The sequence below is a fragment of the Apodemus sylvaticus genome, chromosome 3, assembly GCF_947179515.1.
Source record: "Apodemus sylvaticus chromosome 3, mApoSyl1.1, whole genome shotgun sequence".
Lineage (NCBI taxonomy): Eukaryota > Metazoa > Chordata > Mammalia > Rodentia > Muridae > Apodemus > Apodemus sylvaticus.
Window position 1 is genome coordinate 10617329 of NC_067474.1, and position 18479 is coordinate 10635807.

The 18479-nt window shown below is 41.5% G+C and overlaps 1 protein-coding gene across 1 annotated transcript in view; it reads left to right on the forward strand.

The window, feature by feature from the left end:
• Cpa6 (carboxypeptidase A6) overlaps positions 1-18479 on the forward strand; it is a 367765-nt gene that overhangs the window by 122687 nt on the left and 226599 nt on the right. The window contains exon 2 of the mRNA XM_052175957.1: positions 1955-2030. Within this exon, the coding sequence (XP_052031917.1) occupies positions 1955-2030 (76 nt within the window). The remainder of the gene's footprint in view (positions 1-1954; positions 2031-18479) is intronic.

Below are 18479 nucleotides of genomic sequence, written 5' to 3' on the forward strand. Positions count from 1 at the left end.
GCAAAAGAAAACCTCTACAGGATTTTCTCTGAAGTCATTATAAAGTGTCCCAATGTCCCCAAGTGTCTGTTGTTGGAAATGACAGGATGAATTGATGCATTGCTGAAGAGCAGCCTGAGAAAAGAGCAAATAATCAGCTCAAATTAAAAGACAAGAAGCCATCTTTCTATAGTGGTAATGATAGCAGGTGTTCTATACTCCCAAAGGCAAGGCCTTTCCCAGACATAACTCACTGGGAGTAGGAATAAATAATCAAAAATGACTCCCTGGCATATTCTTGGCCTGGCACATAAAGGAATTTTTATGAAATAATTTTCAAAAAATTATTAAGCAGTAAGACATTGGTGTTTGTCCTGGTTAAAGGACTAGAAATGATTGGCTCTAAGTGTTTAAGCATTGTGGTCAAAGGTGTACAGCAAGTAGCCGTAGCCGACCCCCCCCCAACACACACACACACACACACACACACACACAAAGCACACACACAACGGAAAATCCTTCAAGTCATCTTCTAAGATAGTTATACCCAGCTGTGTTTTTCTCTAAACTCAAAACCTAGAGCCTCTGTGTTTTTGGTCCCAAATTATGGCTCCTGCTTCAGAAAAATCCTGCCTATCAGATTCAGAAAGAATGAGCTTTTTGTTTGGTGAGACAAATGAGGGCATGTGGGGCCATGAGTATTCCCTGCTAGGGAAAGCTCTGGTTGCATCTGAGTTGCTGATTATTCATCTCGTATCTTACTGGTTTACAAGAGAAAGTGCCGCCTTCTGTTGTCTTCCCTGGGTAGCATCCTTTGCTCTCAGTTCTTTGATGAACAAGTAACAATAAACACATCTCCAAAGCCGTGTCTGAGAATTTATAAAGGCTAGGATAAAGGAGCATTCTGCTGTAAGAATGGCAATGTTGGGTTTCAGCTACCATTTGCAGAGTTAAATAATCCCAGGGGTAATGTCATGTACTCTCAAAAGAAGAACCAGTTGCCAGGTTGAATTATCCATCTTAAAAAAAAACTCCTTGTGGCTGTAAAACAGCTCCAGATTGCTTCCTCTGCATGCTGGAGGAGCTGACAGGGCCCCAGATGGAGCTGTTTCTCAGCAAGCTGTCAGGTGATCCATCCATCAGAAAAGCCCTAGCACCCAGCTGAGCTGCCTATTGCTGCCAAGATCTGCATTGGGTCAGGTGGGAGAGGCCAGGGTCTGATGAATCTGGAAAAGCATAGGTCAGAGGCATCTGAAGCAGAGAGGAAAGCTACAGCTCAAGCTTAAGTCCCACGGGGATATTTAGCATTGTTTTATACTGACTTGACAGTGTTTCTGGACGCTTTCTTTCTTATGGATTCCGTGACATTGATGCTGCAAGGTCATTTAGGATGGTTTTGAGAAAACCAAAGCACAAAGCTGCCTTGGAGTAAGGCTGCTCAAAACACGCTAAGTGATTGTCAGCAAGCCAAGAAGGCTTTTCATTCATAGACCTGAGGGAGGTGTGATGAGATCATTGGAAAGGCAAAGCTAAAGGATTGGAAGTGAACACACAGAGCTAAAATCCATCACCCTGAGGGTTGATGCCTTCCACATTAACCTTACCTCATCTTGGAAACTGCCATCCATTCTAAAGATAAAGCAGCAATATAATATGTGAGCTTATATCTCCCAACCCTGATGAAATACTGACAGTAATTCAGACCAAGAAAGAGGCTGCAAGCCATCAGTGGATACCAATAACTGCCTTAAATATCTACAGGTCAGTGAAAAGCTGTACTGCTTTTTAAAGCACAGGAAATGTCTTTAAAGGTTAAAAAAGAGAGAAGATATTTCTTGTTCTGGCCATGGCTGTTATACCATTGGCAATATGCTAAATAAACTCTTCTTGTTTCTCAAAAAAAAAAAAAAAAAGGAAAAAAGATGTTTAACTTTACTCTTAAATAATAACTCCTACCTTTCCCCCTCTTTTGCAGTGATAAAGTGATAAGACTCATTCCCAAATCTGAAGAGGAAGCCCTTGCTCTAAAGAACATATACCACCAAGTTCAGGTAACAGAGCTTGCACTGTCCTGTGGTCAAGCTTATGGTGTGTTGGCTGATTGGGGTTGAAACTGGGATTGAATAATGAGAATAATTAGACAGAGGAAGCAGGTGAAGAGACAGTGGAGGAGCATTTAAAGGAAAGTGGAATTCTATCAAGACATAAATTATTACACACACCATTTATATAGGAGTTCACTGACTAGCTATCTGCCAGGTAGAATGAATGCATTTTGAGTACTGTTGTTCCCAGTGAGCATCTGGAATATTCTAGAAATGGTAAATGTTTTCTTTGGGTTGTGAATTTAATTGTCAGGTTTCAGATCTCCACTTTTCCTTTTGAAAATCTTCCTATAGCATGCCTCCCTTCTTGTTAGGATTCAAACTTTTAAATGGAACTCTCCTGGGGAACAAACCAAGCAGTCAGTCCTTAATGCTGCTGTATTTTGAGGACTTCCTCCACAAAGACTGAGAGTGCTGCTCACTCCCACTCCGATGGTTGTATGGATTTGGAGTGAGAATCTCTCACTATTCTTTCCCTACTAAGTTATTGGCTTCAGCTAAGAACTTAAGATGAGAGCGGTGGTTGTTAACTCTCCTCTGTGGGACTGAGATAGGCCAGTCCATGAAACATGTGTTATTTGAGGCTTCATTCTAAAAGATGGCAATGCAGATGGCCAGAGGGCCTTATTCATCTTTAACATGCAATAGTAGTGTTTTCCTTAGGTGACAGACACGCAGTCCCCTGGGGTGCTGGCGTGGATGATGTGGGAGGGAGGACACCTTGTTTGTCATTACTAGGCCTTTGATCTTTCATGGCTGGCTTGGCTTTTCCTTGTAAATATTGCACTTATTTGCTGATGGGTCTTTGAATTAGGAGGTCACTGATCTCTTCCCCGCCCCTTCCTTTCTGACCCCAATTTAAGTAATGCTATCTCTTGGCTTCCTGCAAATAATGGTTGTTTTACCCAACCCCAGAAAAACTTGCCAGATGTCTCCCAACTCTCCCGCTCTTGAGGGGCCTTCCCTGTAGTGCTGACATTAGCCCTCAGCAGGCCAGGACTCTCTCCCTCACAATGTTCTTCTGGCTCTAATAACTAGACACTTCCCAAACATCCCACCAGGGAGCTAAGCACTGCAAAGGCAGAAAGAAAATTCAAGTAGGCCTTTCCATCTCTACCCCATCAAGTTTAAATACAGCACAGGGAGAGAGATCACCCTGACTCCTATTTGAGGAAACAGCTAATCTGAATCAAATACTGGGAAGAAAAAGGGCTGTCTCCATGGTGTAAGTCCATTTATATGATAGGCCTTAAATTATATAATAAAAAAATTGATGACTGGGGAGCTAAGTCAAGGGTGGCTCTCCTAGCACAGAAGTACACTTGGATCAATCTCTAACATGGAAAGAACAGAAATGTGAATTAGATTGCACATTTATACATGTGATGCTCACTTGCCATTAACAAACATGATACAATTGCTTCACAAGATATATTGAATCCCAGAAAGCCACTGGCACAGATGATGGCCACATGTGTATTCTATGACTTTTACATGGATGGTTGTTGTGTGACAAGACTTATCCTGGGGAGATGTAACATGTACGTACATCTACTCAGCCAAGGTATAGGGAACCTATGGTAGACAGAAGCACAGATCCAACTTGGTGAGCCAAGGTTTTGTTGAGGTTACTTTATAGGAGTCTGGGTGAGGGATCAGTTAAAGAAGCAGAAATGACTCAAAGACAGCTATATCACCAACACCCACCCCAGAATGAGTAATAGTTCACAAAAAAATGCTGGGAACCTGGAGCACACTGCACAGCCTGCAGGCAGCTCAACAGGTTGAAGTGTGTCCTTCCCACATGACCCAACTGCTCTGAAACTACTAGAGGCCTCTTGGCAGGCTTCTGCTTCTTCCAGGCAGCTCGGCTTCTCTCAGAGGCTTCTTCGCAGCCTGGCTTACTGAGACTGACCCTCAGAGGCATTTATGCTTACTCTTAGAGGGAATGGCCTGATGAACCTGGTCAATCTCTGGGACTTCCTATTTTGAGCAGTTTACCTTCTGGCTTCAAACCCTTTCCTGCAGGATGGAATTCTCCAGTCTCAGAGGAAACTTGTATGGGACAGTTACAGTAAAACATTTATAAAAATTGCATTCATTAGTCCTTAAGGAAAGCGGTCAGCTTGGGAGAAGATGTCTTCTTGCTACAGAAGCTTAGAAGACAACTAAAAGAAGGGTGGAAGAACAGCAGCAAGGAATGGTCTCAGGGACTCAGTGATCTTCATGAGGCCTCATGTGACTCGTTGTGAAAACCTGCTCACAGCTGTGATGTACACTGTGAAAAGATAGGAAGCAGAGTTGGCAGAGGAGAATGGTGCATGAGATAACCCAGGGGAATCCAAGCACAGCTTCCCAGGGTCCTTCTTAGTGACATCACACATGCCTAATTCCCACAGCAATGGGCTGTGACAACACATATACAATGGTGGCTGCAAGGAGGCTCACAAGAGACTGTTCTCTAGTTCTTATGGGGACCTGATTATGTCATGCTTTTCCTGATACATAGCAAAATTCCAGATTTCCAGAGGAAAGCCAGATATTTGGCATGAACCATATTATTTACACAAAAAGCATTGGCACACTGAGTTGCTCTTATCTGTGGCAATGCTAGAAGTCCTCTGAAAATCTACGTTCCCAGATGCTGGCCCTAGGAAAGCTATGCAAACAGAACCTTCTAAAGACAGCATGCCAGGATGCTCTGTTGAGTCTCTACATATCTTCCTTTCCTTTCTCAAGTGAGGTAGTTTTCCTGAACTAGAATTTGAGGTATTAAACTTAGATAACTTTCTCCCTAGAGGCATCCTCCTACCTTAAATTATTTGAATTATTTTACCAAGTGATCCTTTCCTACTGTGGAGAGCAGAAATTTCAGCCAACTAGAGAAAGTAGTCTGTAGGGAAAAAATAATTGACTGTATCATCTTCCACCCTGTGGAGCTCATAGGACAGAATCAGGGTCACTGCAAACACCTTGCACTTGTGCAGCACTCTAGGCAACAAAGAGAAAGAGCGGGCAAGAAGAGTATTGTCCCTTTCTCCCAGAGTAAGATGTAATTGACAGGATTCTAATATGGTCCAGATCTCTCTACCCTTCTGCTCCTGCCCTGCAGAATAGCTTCCCTGTGAATAGGATGGGAATAGTATCCCCTTGGTGATGTTACAGTATAGAACAGAGGGAGACTACCTGGGGTAGCCCTGAGCAAATCAAAGGAATCTTCAGAAGCAAAGAGTTTTTATCCAGCTGTACACAGAGGAAGAGGAATGTTCACCAACTGCAATGCTCAGAGCCATTCTTGGGAGTCACAGACCCAGAATGACAGTGGTCTCTGGAATATGAGGCTCCCCAACTGAACAGTGAAATGGAAACATCAGCCCTACAGGACTGACCACAGGGCAGTGAAGTCCAAATGAGAGTGTACCCTAGTCCTTTCTTGGATGTTTTGATTTTAGCCCCTTGAGATCCTGAAGAAAATCCAGCCAGCTGGGCCTCGCCCACCTATCTGCAGGACTGTGCGATAAGTGGGCTTTGTTTGAAAGAGCCAAGCTGATGTTGATTTATCCCAGCAATGGAAAACAGACTTGTAATACTGTAACTACCTACGTCCTGCCTTTTCTCTCTCATTCTCCTCTACCACAGCTCTAAGTTAATTTTCCTGGTTTCTCTGGCTATAACCAAGACTCTTAGGGAAAGTAAAATGTGATTCACTGGCATGCTTAGGCTGTAAATTCACAATGCCTTATCTGAAACATGATCAAATGTAAAATGTGCATACAATATTGAATGGAATCTGAGAACTATGGTCAACACATAGCTAATTAGACATAGAACTGCTATTACAAAGCTGCTTGCTTTCCTAATTAAATTTTATTGTTTTGCTGAAGAATTGAAACAAGAAAGTTAAACGGAAAACCATGCCCCCAGAGAACTGGATTGAGAAAGCACTAGCCAATTAAATTGTTAATTAAGACCATAACCATGGCTTAAATCAAATTATGATGGAAGAGGAACAGTTTGCAGGTGAGCAAAATTATAATTTTCTTTGTACTGTCTGCAGTTCCTTACCAGTTCTTTGTGCGGTGAAGGAAGAGAAGTACTTTCATGCGAGGCCCCAAAGTGTCTCCTATACAAATGGCACATCCTTGCTGAAGGGAAACAAATGATATCTCTGTTTCCAGACTCTTCATCAGAGGCAGGATAGGATAGGCCAGTTCAGGAAATTGTCCTGTTGGCCCAAGACTTGGCCACATTTTCACACTGGAGCATAAGCTCAAAGGTATCAGGTGGTCAGTCAGATATCATTGACAGCCATACTGAGTCTTGAGATCCCACCCTGGAAAGCTACACACCCCATGAGGAAGGCTCCATCCAGGTGTGGGTTGGCATTATTACCTGGAGTATAGGTCCTCCTCACCCCAATTTTATAATGCTGTGCTGTACTGAACAGATACATTCTCCAGCACTCACAAGTGCACTGAAAGTCATGCAGATGGGCTGTAGGAACTTGAGAACCCTGTAATTGTTGGACGTTTATAAATTCAGACATTCAACTAGATGGTTTTTATCAACTGGAAAACTTGCAAGGGAAAAATTGGATGGTAGAGCTCATTATATGGTCTCAACTTTATAAGAAACGTGTCTGGTTGTAGAATCAAGATCAATTTATCTCTCCCCTTTCCTCTCTCCTCTCTCCCCTCCCCCTCTCTCTTTCATCTTCTTCCTCCCCTCCTTTTACCCTCTCTTTCTGCTCCTCTGCTCACCCCCAAACACAGCCTTTCTACATATAGTTGCAGCTTCCCTCTAATAGGCAGTCCTCCTGTTTTCACCTCTCAAGTGGTTACCTGCATGACCAGATGATTACAAAATCTCTTACTCATAAGTGTAGAAAAGAGGATACCGGGATTGTCCCCAGGAGTCTTGTTTTAAGTATGTCCACATTCCCTCCTAGGTAACCCATAGAAAGTAATCTAGACATTTCTGTAAAAGAACTTTGTATGTATAACTGCATTCCTAAATCAGTTGATTATAAAGTAGGAAGAGTATTCAAGTGACCCTGACCCAGTCAGGTGAGCCCTTCAAAAAGGCTCCACCTGGTATAGGAGAGGACATCAGACAGGCTCATTTCTGTCTGGAAGAAACTAAACACTAGGCATGGCCATCTGGTGACTAATAGTTGTTGAGATTGATCCTTGTCTACCAAAAAGAATATAGGACCTCATTTCTACAACCTCAAGAAGTACATTTTACCAAAACTGGTGAAAATAGTGCAGTCTGGACTCCAGAGGAGTCCCTGATACATTGATTTCAGCCCAGAGACACCCTGAGCAGAGACTCCAGATTTTCCATGCCCAGACTTCTGACCTCCAGAAATGAAACAACAATAAAGCCAAGCTTCTGAACCTGAGATACTAACAAGAAACCAGCATAGCAGCCTTAAACAGCCACGAACTGATGCTCCGGCTGAAGATACCTTTTAGTAGATAAAAAAGAAAATTGGCTTTTCATTTTCCTGCCAAAGGCTTTGTAAGATATGTTTGCTTCCCCTGGTGTGAGATTTGAAAAAGGGAAGTGCCTGGTAATCTAAGCTAATCTTCAAATGCAGCTGTGGATTCAAGTCTAGACATACGATCTTGACATGCTGCTCACATTTTTCTCCCTCTTTGCAGCTGTTTACAATTATTAAACCAAACAGCACTGGCATAGTGAGAGAAAATATAGTTTGCAAAGAAGGAGTGCATTGGAAGTATTTTTGCAGAAACTTTCCTCAACTTCCTTCGAGAGAAATAAGGAGCCAAGACAATGACTTTCTGATCAAGGCTCAAAGTTTACTTTTCAGGATATTAAAAACTTTACTTGGAGATGAAAAAAGGTGACTCCATTTTAATGCTCCTTTTGCCAAGGAATTGTTGTGAACACATAACATAAACAACTAGCAACTGATTACAGTAGCTTCCTCTACTATTGAAGGGGGCTTAAAAAGAGGAGAAAATGGGGGTTTAGAGAACGTGGCATGGCAGTGTGGGGGAAGGGGGTGCTTAGGCGGGCCCAGGCCCAGGCACCTCTTCCCCCTGAGGGACTACACACACAGACGTGGTATAGACTAGAGTTTATTCAGGACAGAGGATGGGAGTTAATGGTATAGCGGAGGTAGAGAAAGGCAGAGAGAGAGAGAGAGAGAGAGAGAGAGAGAGAGAGAGAGAGAGAGAAGAGAGTAGATAAGTGGAGGAGGCTGGCCATGACCACATGGAGAGAGGGGGAAGGGGAGGAGTGTTGCGCCTAACTCGACCAGCGAGGGAAGACACAACACATGAACTCTTCTTTAAGCAGTTTATTCAGGAACCTTGAACAATCTTCTGACTTCTGACCTCTGACCCCTGAGGCACTTCCCAAACCCCCTTAAATATGCTATAGTGAGCCAATCTACATGAGCCATGTGGCAGATGCTCATAGGTAGCAATAAGGCGGAAGCAGGCTAGGCGCTCAAGCTCTTCCAAATAAGGACTTGTTTATTTGTCAAGCAGCGAACCTGGTGCACAGCCAGGCACCATCTTTAGGGTGCATCAAAGCAGCTCCCCACAGAGGAGAGCCCAAGGGGCAGAGAGGTGAGAGTGCCAAGAGGCAAGAGCAATGAGAGAGAGAGAGGGGAGGGCAAGTAGCCCCTTTTATAGTGGGCCAGGTCTATGGAGCAGGGCATACCTGGCTGTGGCCAGGTAAGTGTGGGGTAGAGTTTAGACAGAATACCAATAACTATCTGCAAAGCTACTTGTCTCTCACCAGTTAATTTGCATCCCCCTTGAGAACATCAGAAACTTAAATCTTCCAGTGGTGAGCTTAAGGTGAGGTCTTAGCCAATTAATATCTCCTTACAACTTTTGAAAATCAATTAGAGTTAGTAAATTATCTTTTCTTTGAATTTTCAGTGCCAATTTGTTTAGGATATAATTGATATATTACCTTTGAATCTTTTCTGGAGCAACAACTACTCCAAAATTTTTAAAGCCATTGTAAGAGCAAAGGCCTGTAATAAAATTCCATGAATAATATCCACTGAAAGATTTAAAATCCTAGTTTCATGTATTGAAGCAGAGACAAATATATTTCTCACATAAGGCTATCAGCCAATCCTTGAGGATAAACCTTCCAATGATGTTGCTTCATTGGTTCTTTAAAATTAGCTCACTAGAAGTAAACTCTTTACAATTATCAGGATGCAAAGGAAAATAAAAAGAAACAACAACCTTCCAAATCCATAATAATTCTGAATCAAGTAGGCAGACCAGATTTTAATGCCTTCACAAGTTCTACATAGCCTTATTAACCTTTCATAGATCTCAAGTTTGAACTGTACTTTGAGCAACACCTGGATAGATCTGTTAATACTGCTGTTCTGGCCAGAAACCTCCTAGGCAGGGTTTGCAAGACAAAAGCAGTGCCACACAAGCCTCACTGAGGCAGCTCTGAGCTTTGCATTAACTCAAATGTAAATATTTATGGAGGTCTCCTGCAAAGCAGCAGCTTCCACTTACAGGATCTTTTCTTAATTACAAATATGGGTTAAAATCTTGAGCTTATGATCAAACTGCAAACGGCAGTCAATAGAACGCTGGCAATTAAGCCATAGTTTTTAAGTTTCTCTTACAATATTAGAGCATAACTACAACTGTGGAAAGCAAAACCCAATTTTTTAACAAATCTTTCTCCTTAAAATCAATACCAAAAGCATTACTTTTACAAATTTGACTGCCAGATCTTATATATGAATGCATGACTGTGCAACTTTTAATACCCCTTTAAAAAGGCATTGTTTTAAATCTTATCCCTCATAAATCTAATTCTAGGATAAGAATTACATAAAATATGCCAATTTAGAAGTATCTTTAGAGGCCTGTTTTTCCTGGGTTAGTTCATGCCACATGTTGTTTAAAATGACTCCAACCCTGAGTTACCAGTTTTAAGCTAACTTTCTTGTTACCAATGTTACAATTTTTAATCATGCCCAATAACTTATAAGCCAATATTCTATAGCCAAGACATGCAAGACATATTTATACCTTTAAGACCAATCAGAAACAAAAATGAAGGGACTACACAAATCTTATAAATTTAAACCAAACAAATATTTTTCTTTTCCTAGCTGTAATTTTCAAGAAAAAAGGCGCTTTGGACCCAATAAATACAATTGCAGAGATTTTTCTAGGAGAAATAACCATCAGCCTATTTGCCCTAGAACTTGAGAAGCTGCTGGCCCTTTTAAAAGCAGATTTTTCTCCAGCTGTGCTTGACTCCTAGCTTAAATCAACCTCTGCTGTGAAAACTGAGACTGGATCAAGAGATGGACCACCAGCAGATACCATTTTTTCTTTTCAACATGAAACATAGAACAACAGTCACTCAAACAACGAAACAAGTGAAAGGATGAGAATTACAGCCTAAAATCCCCAGTGCCTAACTCTCAAATGACCCCAGAAGTCAGAAGTTTAAAATGCTATCTCACTCCAAAGAAGCTCTAACTCCAGCCTTCTATGGAGCCCCAAACACCTTAAATTCCGCTTTTCTTTAGAAAGTAGGTGAAAGGTCGCATTCCAGAGCTCGCCCTTTGTTAAGAGCTAGGCAAAAGGGCCTTGAGTACATGATCCTGCCCCCCCTCCCCAAGGTAATGGGAAATGAGCTAATTAGCGGCTTATCTTGATTCTGTCTTCTGTAAACTGCTTATGCCATCACCCCCCACCCAGGAGTTCAGCTATAGACCTCTGAGAAAATAGGAAATTAATTGGTCCACAGAGTGCATGCTCAGATAATTTAAACTGATTGGCCTAAAACCTATGGAGTGGTACAAATCAATTGGCTCGAAATATGCAGGCTCTTGATGCTAAGGAATGAGTGGTTTGTGATGGGCTGGCTTTGTTGTAAACCTATAAAAGCTGTCCTGATTCTGCACTCAGGGTTCCACAGTCCTCTACCCCTGCACCGTGTACGACTGTGAACCCCAGAGCCTCTGGAATAAAAATTATCTTGCTGTTGCATCAAGACCATTTCTCACGAGTGATTGGGATGTCGCCTTCCAAGGTATGGGGCGCTAGGGCACCCTCGTTTTTTTCGGGTCTTGACATGTGGACACATTGGTGCACCAAAGACACCAACGAGGGAAGAACACTTGTAATCAGTACTAAGAATATCTCCAGAAAGGTCTATAGAGGAAACAGGACACCTCCCAATTTCCCCTTTTCCCTAGAAGAGCTCTGAAATCCATTTTCCTTCTCTCTTTCTCTTTCTCTCTCACGTTTCTAAAATCTGGTGGTTTTTTTGTTGTTTTTTGTTTTTTACTCTTTTTTTTAAATTTTATTTTATGCCCTATTCCTCTCTCCTGATGTAGTTCTAGACTTCAGACAATTACCTAATAAAATTCACCATCCCGATTCACTGTCACAGCCTAGCTGGTCTTAGCATTGGGCCTACGCTGATTCAGTCTAGCCTGTATCCTTTTTTGCACCCCTGCAACAGCAGCCTTCAAAAGATGACATTTACAGCGCTAACATTAATGCTGTATGTTGCTTACCATGCCGGATACATAAATTTTCCTGTTTCCTGTGGAGCTCCATCAAGGACAGTGTCCCTCAGTTGGTCTCTCTGTTTCCAAGCCCCTCATTTGGGTGCCAACACCCACCCCATTCTATTTCAGCCCCAGCTTTCCTTCCAAGTGACCTTGGTTCCTATAGCCGCAGGTGGCTACAATGTGTGACTTGATGAAGTAACCTTTAAAAAGATAGTTATGCTTTCTGTGACTCAGGATTCTATCAAGTGTAGAGACTACTTTGCTGTCATTTCTTAGGCATATGACATTAGAGCAGGCTTTGTATATACATCAGCCATAGCTACAAAGACTTTACTTACGTCCTGGATTTCTTACTGGATAAATGAAAGCTCATTTCTTTTACCTTGGCTCATTTTAGATGTCAGTGTTGATTAGTGATGGGTAGGATGTGGGTCCTAGGACTACTGTTAGAGAAGTGGACCTCTATACTAATGGCAAACATCAAACACAAGCATTATGAACAAATGCCAGTGGCTAAAGGAACAGACATTTGACTGTGTGGTGTCTTACATAGGAAAAAGGAGGAAAGCAGTTAGCATTGAGACCTCCCACAGAAATACTCCTTGCATTTGCATCTAGACTCTTTCATGTACTAGTTGCAGGAATGTCATTAAGTTTTCTACTTTCTCTGGCCCTCTATTTCTTCATTTCCCTTACAAGACTGAAGATCTTCCAAAATAAAGGATTGTGTTTTACTCTTCTTGTTGTGTTTATAAAAAGATAAAGGACGGGAAGAATATGTTTGGTAGAGATGTAGTCAGTTGTGGGGGAAAAGGGGTGTCTCTGTGAGCCCATGCTGAGGCATCCCTTCCCCCTGAGGGACCAGCCACACAGGATGGTATAGTATAGAATAGAGTCTATGCAGGGCATGGGGAGGGGAGTTGAGAGGGTAGTAGAGACAGAGAAAGGCAGGGGAGAAGTAGAGGAGTAGAGGCAGGCCATGAACACAAGGAGAGAAAGGGGAAGAGGTGATAGGACCTAGCAGGAGCAAGAAGGCAAGAGCTAGAGAGAGTAGAGGGGGTGATAGCCCCTTTTATAGTGAGTCATGCACCAGATAACTGTGGAGTAGAACTTAGACAAAATGCTAACATTCCCTCATTTTGGCTTAATTAAAAAAGAAAAAAATTAGAAAGAGGTGATGACAGAGCAGGATTAGGGCCATCATGATCTTTAGCTACTTCCTGCTGACTTTGGGGCATCGTGTCTCTAGGAAACCTAGGTAAATGGTTATAGGACTGTTAGTCCAGTCTTAGGAGAGTTGGCTGTTTCCTTTCTGTCCGGGGTCTGTGGATAGATCAGAAGGAACAGGTCCAGTAGAAGTGTCTGTGTCTATGAGAGAAGATTGGAGCATCTAGAGGCTGCTTTTCTGGAGCTGTCCTAGATTTAGTAAGCACCTGGACTTGACAAGATGCTGAAATATATATATATATATATATATGTATATATATATATATATATATATTAGAGAGGGGGGGCAGGGGGAGAAAGGAGTAGAGATCAGTCATGAGCACATGGAGAGAGGTGGGGAGGGGAATGGAGAGGGGGTTGGAAGGGAGAGAGGACAGAACTGGAGCAAGAAGGCAAGAGCAAGGGAGGGCAGAGGGGGCAAACAGCTCCTTTTATAGTGACTCTTGCCGGTAACTATGGGGGAGAGCTTAAACAAAATGCTAGCACTTCTTTGGTAAGATCAACTTCTGGTTCATCTTTATCACACCAGCACCCTGGCTATAATAGGCACTCAACAAGTTTTTCTTGAATGAATGAACAAATATAAGTCATTCTCCCTTCTACCTGCCTGGAATTGTAACACCAACAATATCAATTTGGATTATAATCAAGAGCAAACACATGACTGAAAATATTACCATGGTTTAAAAACATACAAATATAGGTACAAATGAGTTTCTATTGGTAGAACAATGTATTCGTGGTACTGTGTGATGTATCAGCAGGTGTACAGAATATTGTTCATTTCTTCAATTACCAAGAAAAATTTATAGAGGAAGTAGGATTTCTTCAAGAACTACTTAAGAAGTTTCCTGAGAAAGCCACCTGTGAAATCTATAATCTGCCATTACATTCTTTAAGATTCTTGCTTTTGGGCACTGAGTAACAGTGAATACAATTATGGTGATTATCAGAGCACTTGAATTTGAAAGTCAGAGCTCAGTGTTTTGCCTGGAAGCCAATCTGTGGTTTTGTATAACCAAAAATATCTTACCTGTTTAATTCTTTGACATACTTGATCAGCAAACTCATTCCTCAGAACACACAAATTGCTATTAGGGATACAAATGTTGTGGCTTTGTGCTCTAAAAGAATTCAAAGCAGCTTTTACATATTCATTATCAACAACCACAAAGACTTTGCTTCAGTAAAGAAGTTTCCTGTGTTCTATTTTATTTTAAAAGTGTGTTCCTGTGTTTTATTTTATTTTATAATTTAGTTGTATAGATGTAGAGGGATTAAAATTCCCATAGTCCCACAAACATTTCTAAGATGTTTGCCTGATACTTACATTTATTTTTGAGTTTATCTGGTCATCAGTGGTCCTCCTAATCTCTCAGTTTTTTCACATTTTTTATGTTGACTGTGATCTAAGCTAAGGGTCAATAGCATATTATTATGAAAGCTGAAAGGAGATAGTTCAGAGCATGTAACATAACTAATCAACAAAAAGATATTGACCTAGTGCAGGGATTCTGAGGGGTTTAGATGCTATGTCATAAATCTTAATTTGCTTTTTTCATTAGAGAGACAATACTGAATTATAGGAGGAAGATACCTCTGTGTATGGCACTAGGCTAAGCTCTTTTATGATAGTTATAACATTTTGATGATACATGGAACAAATCTTGAGTCTTCATGAAAGGAATAAGTAGAATAAACAAGGAGAGGATAAGATATGGTCTATAACCTTCCTTCTTTCTTCAATATAACTGTTTCTTCTAAAACTGAAATTCAGTTACTGTACCAGAACTGGACTTGGAATAGATAGCCACCCATTGAGTCAACAAATTATATGGAATAAAAACCTTCCCTAAAGTACAATCAGGACTCAGGCGCCATGTGCAGTCAGTTTTTACTGTTGACTTGACAGAGACATATCTGTGAAGATGAAATCTTAGGCTCTCTCCATGCAGACCAGCTGACCTTAGACTCACAGAGATCCACCTGCCTCAGTCGCCCAAGTGTTGAGATTAAAGACAGAGGAAATCTTAATTGAGAAAACGTCTCCATAAAATTGGCCTGCATATCAATCTGTGGTTCATTTTCTTAATGGTGACTTAAGTGTGGGGGAGCATCCTGGAAGGAAGGTGTATTGTCCATGGAAAGTGTGGGAGAGCATCCTGGAAGGAAGGTGTATTGTCCATGGAAAGTGTGGGGGAGCATCCTGGAAGGAAGGTATATTGTCCATGGAAAGTGGTCATGAGTCCTATAAGAAATCAGGCTGAGCCAGCAATGCGGAGTAAGCCAAAAAGTAGTGTTCCCACAATGGTTTCTGCTTGCGTTCTTTTAATCATAGATTTCAGTGTCAAAGTGGACTCTTTCCTCCAAAAATTGCTTTTGGTCATGGCTTTTTACTATAGCAAAAGAAGTCCGCACTATGATACTATGCTACTTATTTGATAAGAAATTTCAATATAGAGTAATTCTGTGATTTAAACATGGTTTATGCCTTCTAAATTTATGTTGAAGTATGATCCTCCAGGGAACTTACACCAAAATCTCCTTTAATATATGATTAGGTCATTAAGCAAGATTTCTGCAATTCTCATAATTGACTAATTGGCTATAGGATCAGGCTACTATAAAGTGGGATGTTCTCTTCTAGATGGTCATGGGTCTCTTCTAGTCTTTCTGTTTCTCTGTCGTATCATGATTTAGTGCGAAGCCATTGCTCATCTCTTCTGTCAGAAAAGGAAAAAGAAGGACTTTCACTATTCCCACTTTCTATATGATTAGCACTCTGTTTTTGTCCAATACACATCATCTCATATAATCCTCATAACAAAAAGAGCCACTGGCATTAATATCTCAGTTGTATAGATGAAAATGCAGCTCCTGCTCTTCTTTCCATTCTGCAGATGTTTCCAACTTAAGGCATTCCTTTGAACATAGTTTAAGAAAAAGTTTACTCTGAAATATTTATCAGATGGCCAGGTGAGAGCAAGAAAGGTCACTAAAAAATTCACATAGACTGAGGCAGGGTGTCTGGCAGGAGGGAGCCAGGGATTACCACAGATAGACATCACTTCCTTCGTAATACTGTCTACAAGGAATGCTGACCCTCAGCCATTAGCCATGTCTTATGCCCAGTCCTTTAAATTTTTCCTTGATTAACAATGGGATTGATCCACATACATATGTGGATAGCTAAAGGATTGACAGCAAGTTTGTAAGATGAATGTGTAAACAACTGAGGACGTACTAAGAAACTGGAAGAGTGGTGACAGACATGAAATGTGTACTTAAGCAAATCTAAAGGCAATTCTATGTACCACAGAGGTCACTGTTTAGTGTAAATATTTGGCAAACACTGAAGAAATATTTACAAGTTGTAAAGAAAGAATGGAACTGATTTTGAAATGGCAAAATCACCCCAATTTCCTTGAGAATCATCAGAGTCCTTATTAGTCAAGTAAATGCTTGACTAAGGTGGCCATAATAAATTATAAATATTGGCATTTATAGGGCTTTGGTATCACTTAGCATAATTTATTTCTTAATAACATGTATAAATACAATTTATGTAACAGAACCATAAGTGGAATGCATCTTAACAGGAATATAAATATGCAAGCCTTGAAAGTTAGCCCCCTTTTCTTCATCAAATCTTTGAACAATGCTCACTAGAGAAGATCAATCAGGCTCGAAGATAGAATCAATGGCTAATACATGAGCACTTATTGGAAGATGTTCAGAAGCCCAGAAATGTAAGTCTGAGGAAGGAAAATCATAAAGTCACAAGGGCAAACACTGGGGAGGAGGCAGTGATGACATGGAATGGGAGTGTCGTAGGGGAATAAGTATGGAGGACAAGCATCTGAGATGGCAGGGTGCCAGGCTCTTGGGGATCTACAGTGATCTCCAGTCATATGGGAGGCTGTTATTGACGCAATGCACTCTCTTCCCTTTCCTTCCTGAATACCGCATTTTACACTCTCCCCTGTGTCTAGTTGATGCTTTGTAACTAAGCAGAGCCAACAGGACATATCCACCAGGAGACATGGCATCGCTCGGTTCTGAAATGAGACCTTAAAGAATGGAGGCTCTCCCTCCATGCCTCCTAATGCTTTCTGAATGACAGAAAAACCAGAGGCCAAGCGAATAAGGACGTCTGGTGTTGGCATTTCTTGGATGTGTGAAATATTACACAGGGAAAGTTCACAAGATATATCCATGTTTATCAGTTACATGACAAAGAAATAATTTTCTTTTGTATTGTAGACATACTGGTTTTTAGAACCATTAAAAATAATACAGAACATGATACAGCAAAGTAGAGCTGAGCTCAGTTGAACAGGTGAGGAAAAGGAAATAGAATTCCACCAAGGCAGCATGACCAGACAACTTCTCCACTTCAAAAACTAAGACTGAAGACTTTGAAAGCAAAGAAGACCCATTTATAGTGCTCATGTTTGCGAAGTGAGTGAAATTAAGAGTGAAATGTTTCAGCTTCTGCAACCTCCTCTTTCAGATGTTCTTAAGGTGGCTTCCCCTGAGTCCCAGAGAATGCACAGTGGGGCCTAGGAAGAAACACAGCAGATAAGAGAATTCTGTTTTAGGAAAGAACTTATCAAGTGATTGTGTAGTAGAACTTAATGGGAAAAAACTTAGATATGCCCTAAGAGATCAAACTTGAACAAAAATAAAATGTAGCCACATGAAACTTTATACAGCTGCCGTGGCTCTAACTGAAAACAGAGTAAGAACAAGAAGCAGGCTTGCAAAGCTTGGAGAGAACTGATAGAAAAGCTCCTGGAAAAGACAGAATGGCTGACAGACAGTGCCTGCCCCCACCCCCTGGGGTACAGTGCCCTAAGGCTAGCTATGGGCAGGTCTGTGCTATCAGATCTGGAAACTTTTGCATGTCCTGACACATGGGGAAGGTTCAAAAGACAAAACATGCTCCAAGTTAGTAAATCGCAGAACAAAAGAGGCATGTCTAGGCATTGGGAAAAATGGTGTGAACTGAAAGGGCAGTGCATGGTGCACAGCAGATGTATAAGGATGAAAAAACCACTGACGAGGCACCAAAACCAGATTTTTCATGGCTCCTATTTTAGAGCAGCCCCCTTGTGTGTTCTCTAGTGAAGATAAGGCAGAAAGGAGGAAGAGATCTCAGGCTGAGCCTGTGTAAACTCTACCCCATCTCCCCATTCTCTTCCCGGTCCACTGGCTATGCAAGGCCTGGTATGATGTCTTAAAGAATGCTCAAGCTGTGAGGTGAATGCCCCCCTCCCCTCACATCACATAGTGCAAAGTCTACAGCAAAGATCTATTGCCTTCAAACTGAGGGAAAGTACTTAGTTTGAAACAATATACTTTCTGGTGCATTTGTTGTCAGAGCCCATGTTGTCCTAAAAGATCAAAACAACTCTAAAACCAATCTCACTGCTCCCACGCCCTGAGCTCTAAGGGCTCTCTGTCTAAGAAGCTTTGCAGGACAGCAGTTAAAAGAGATAAGAGATAGAGACATGGCCTGGGGCCAAAAGCACATGGCTAAGTACATGTACTTCTCTTGCAGAAAACTGAATTTAGCTTCCAGTACCCACGTCAGGCAGCTCACAGCTGCTTGT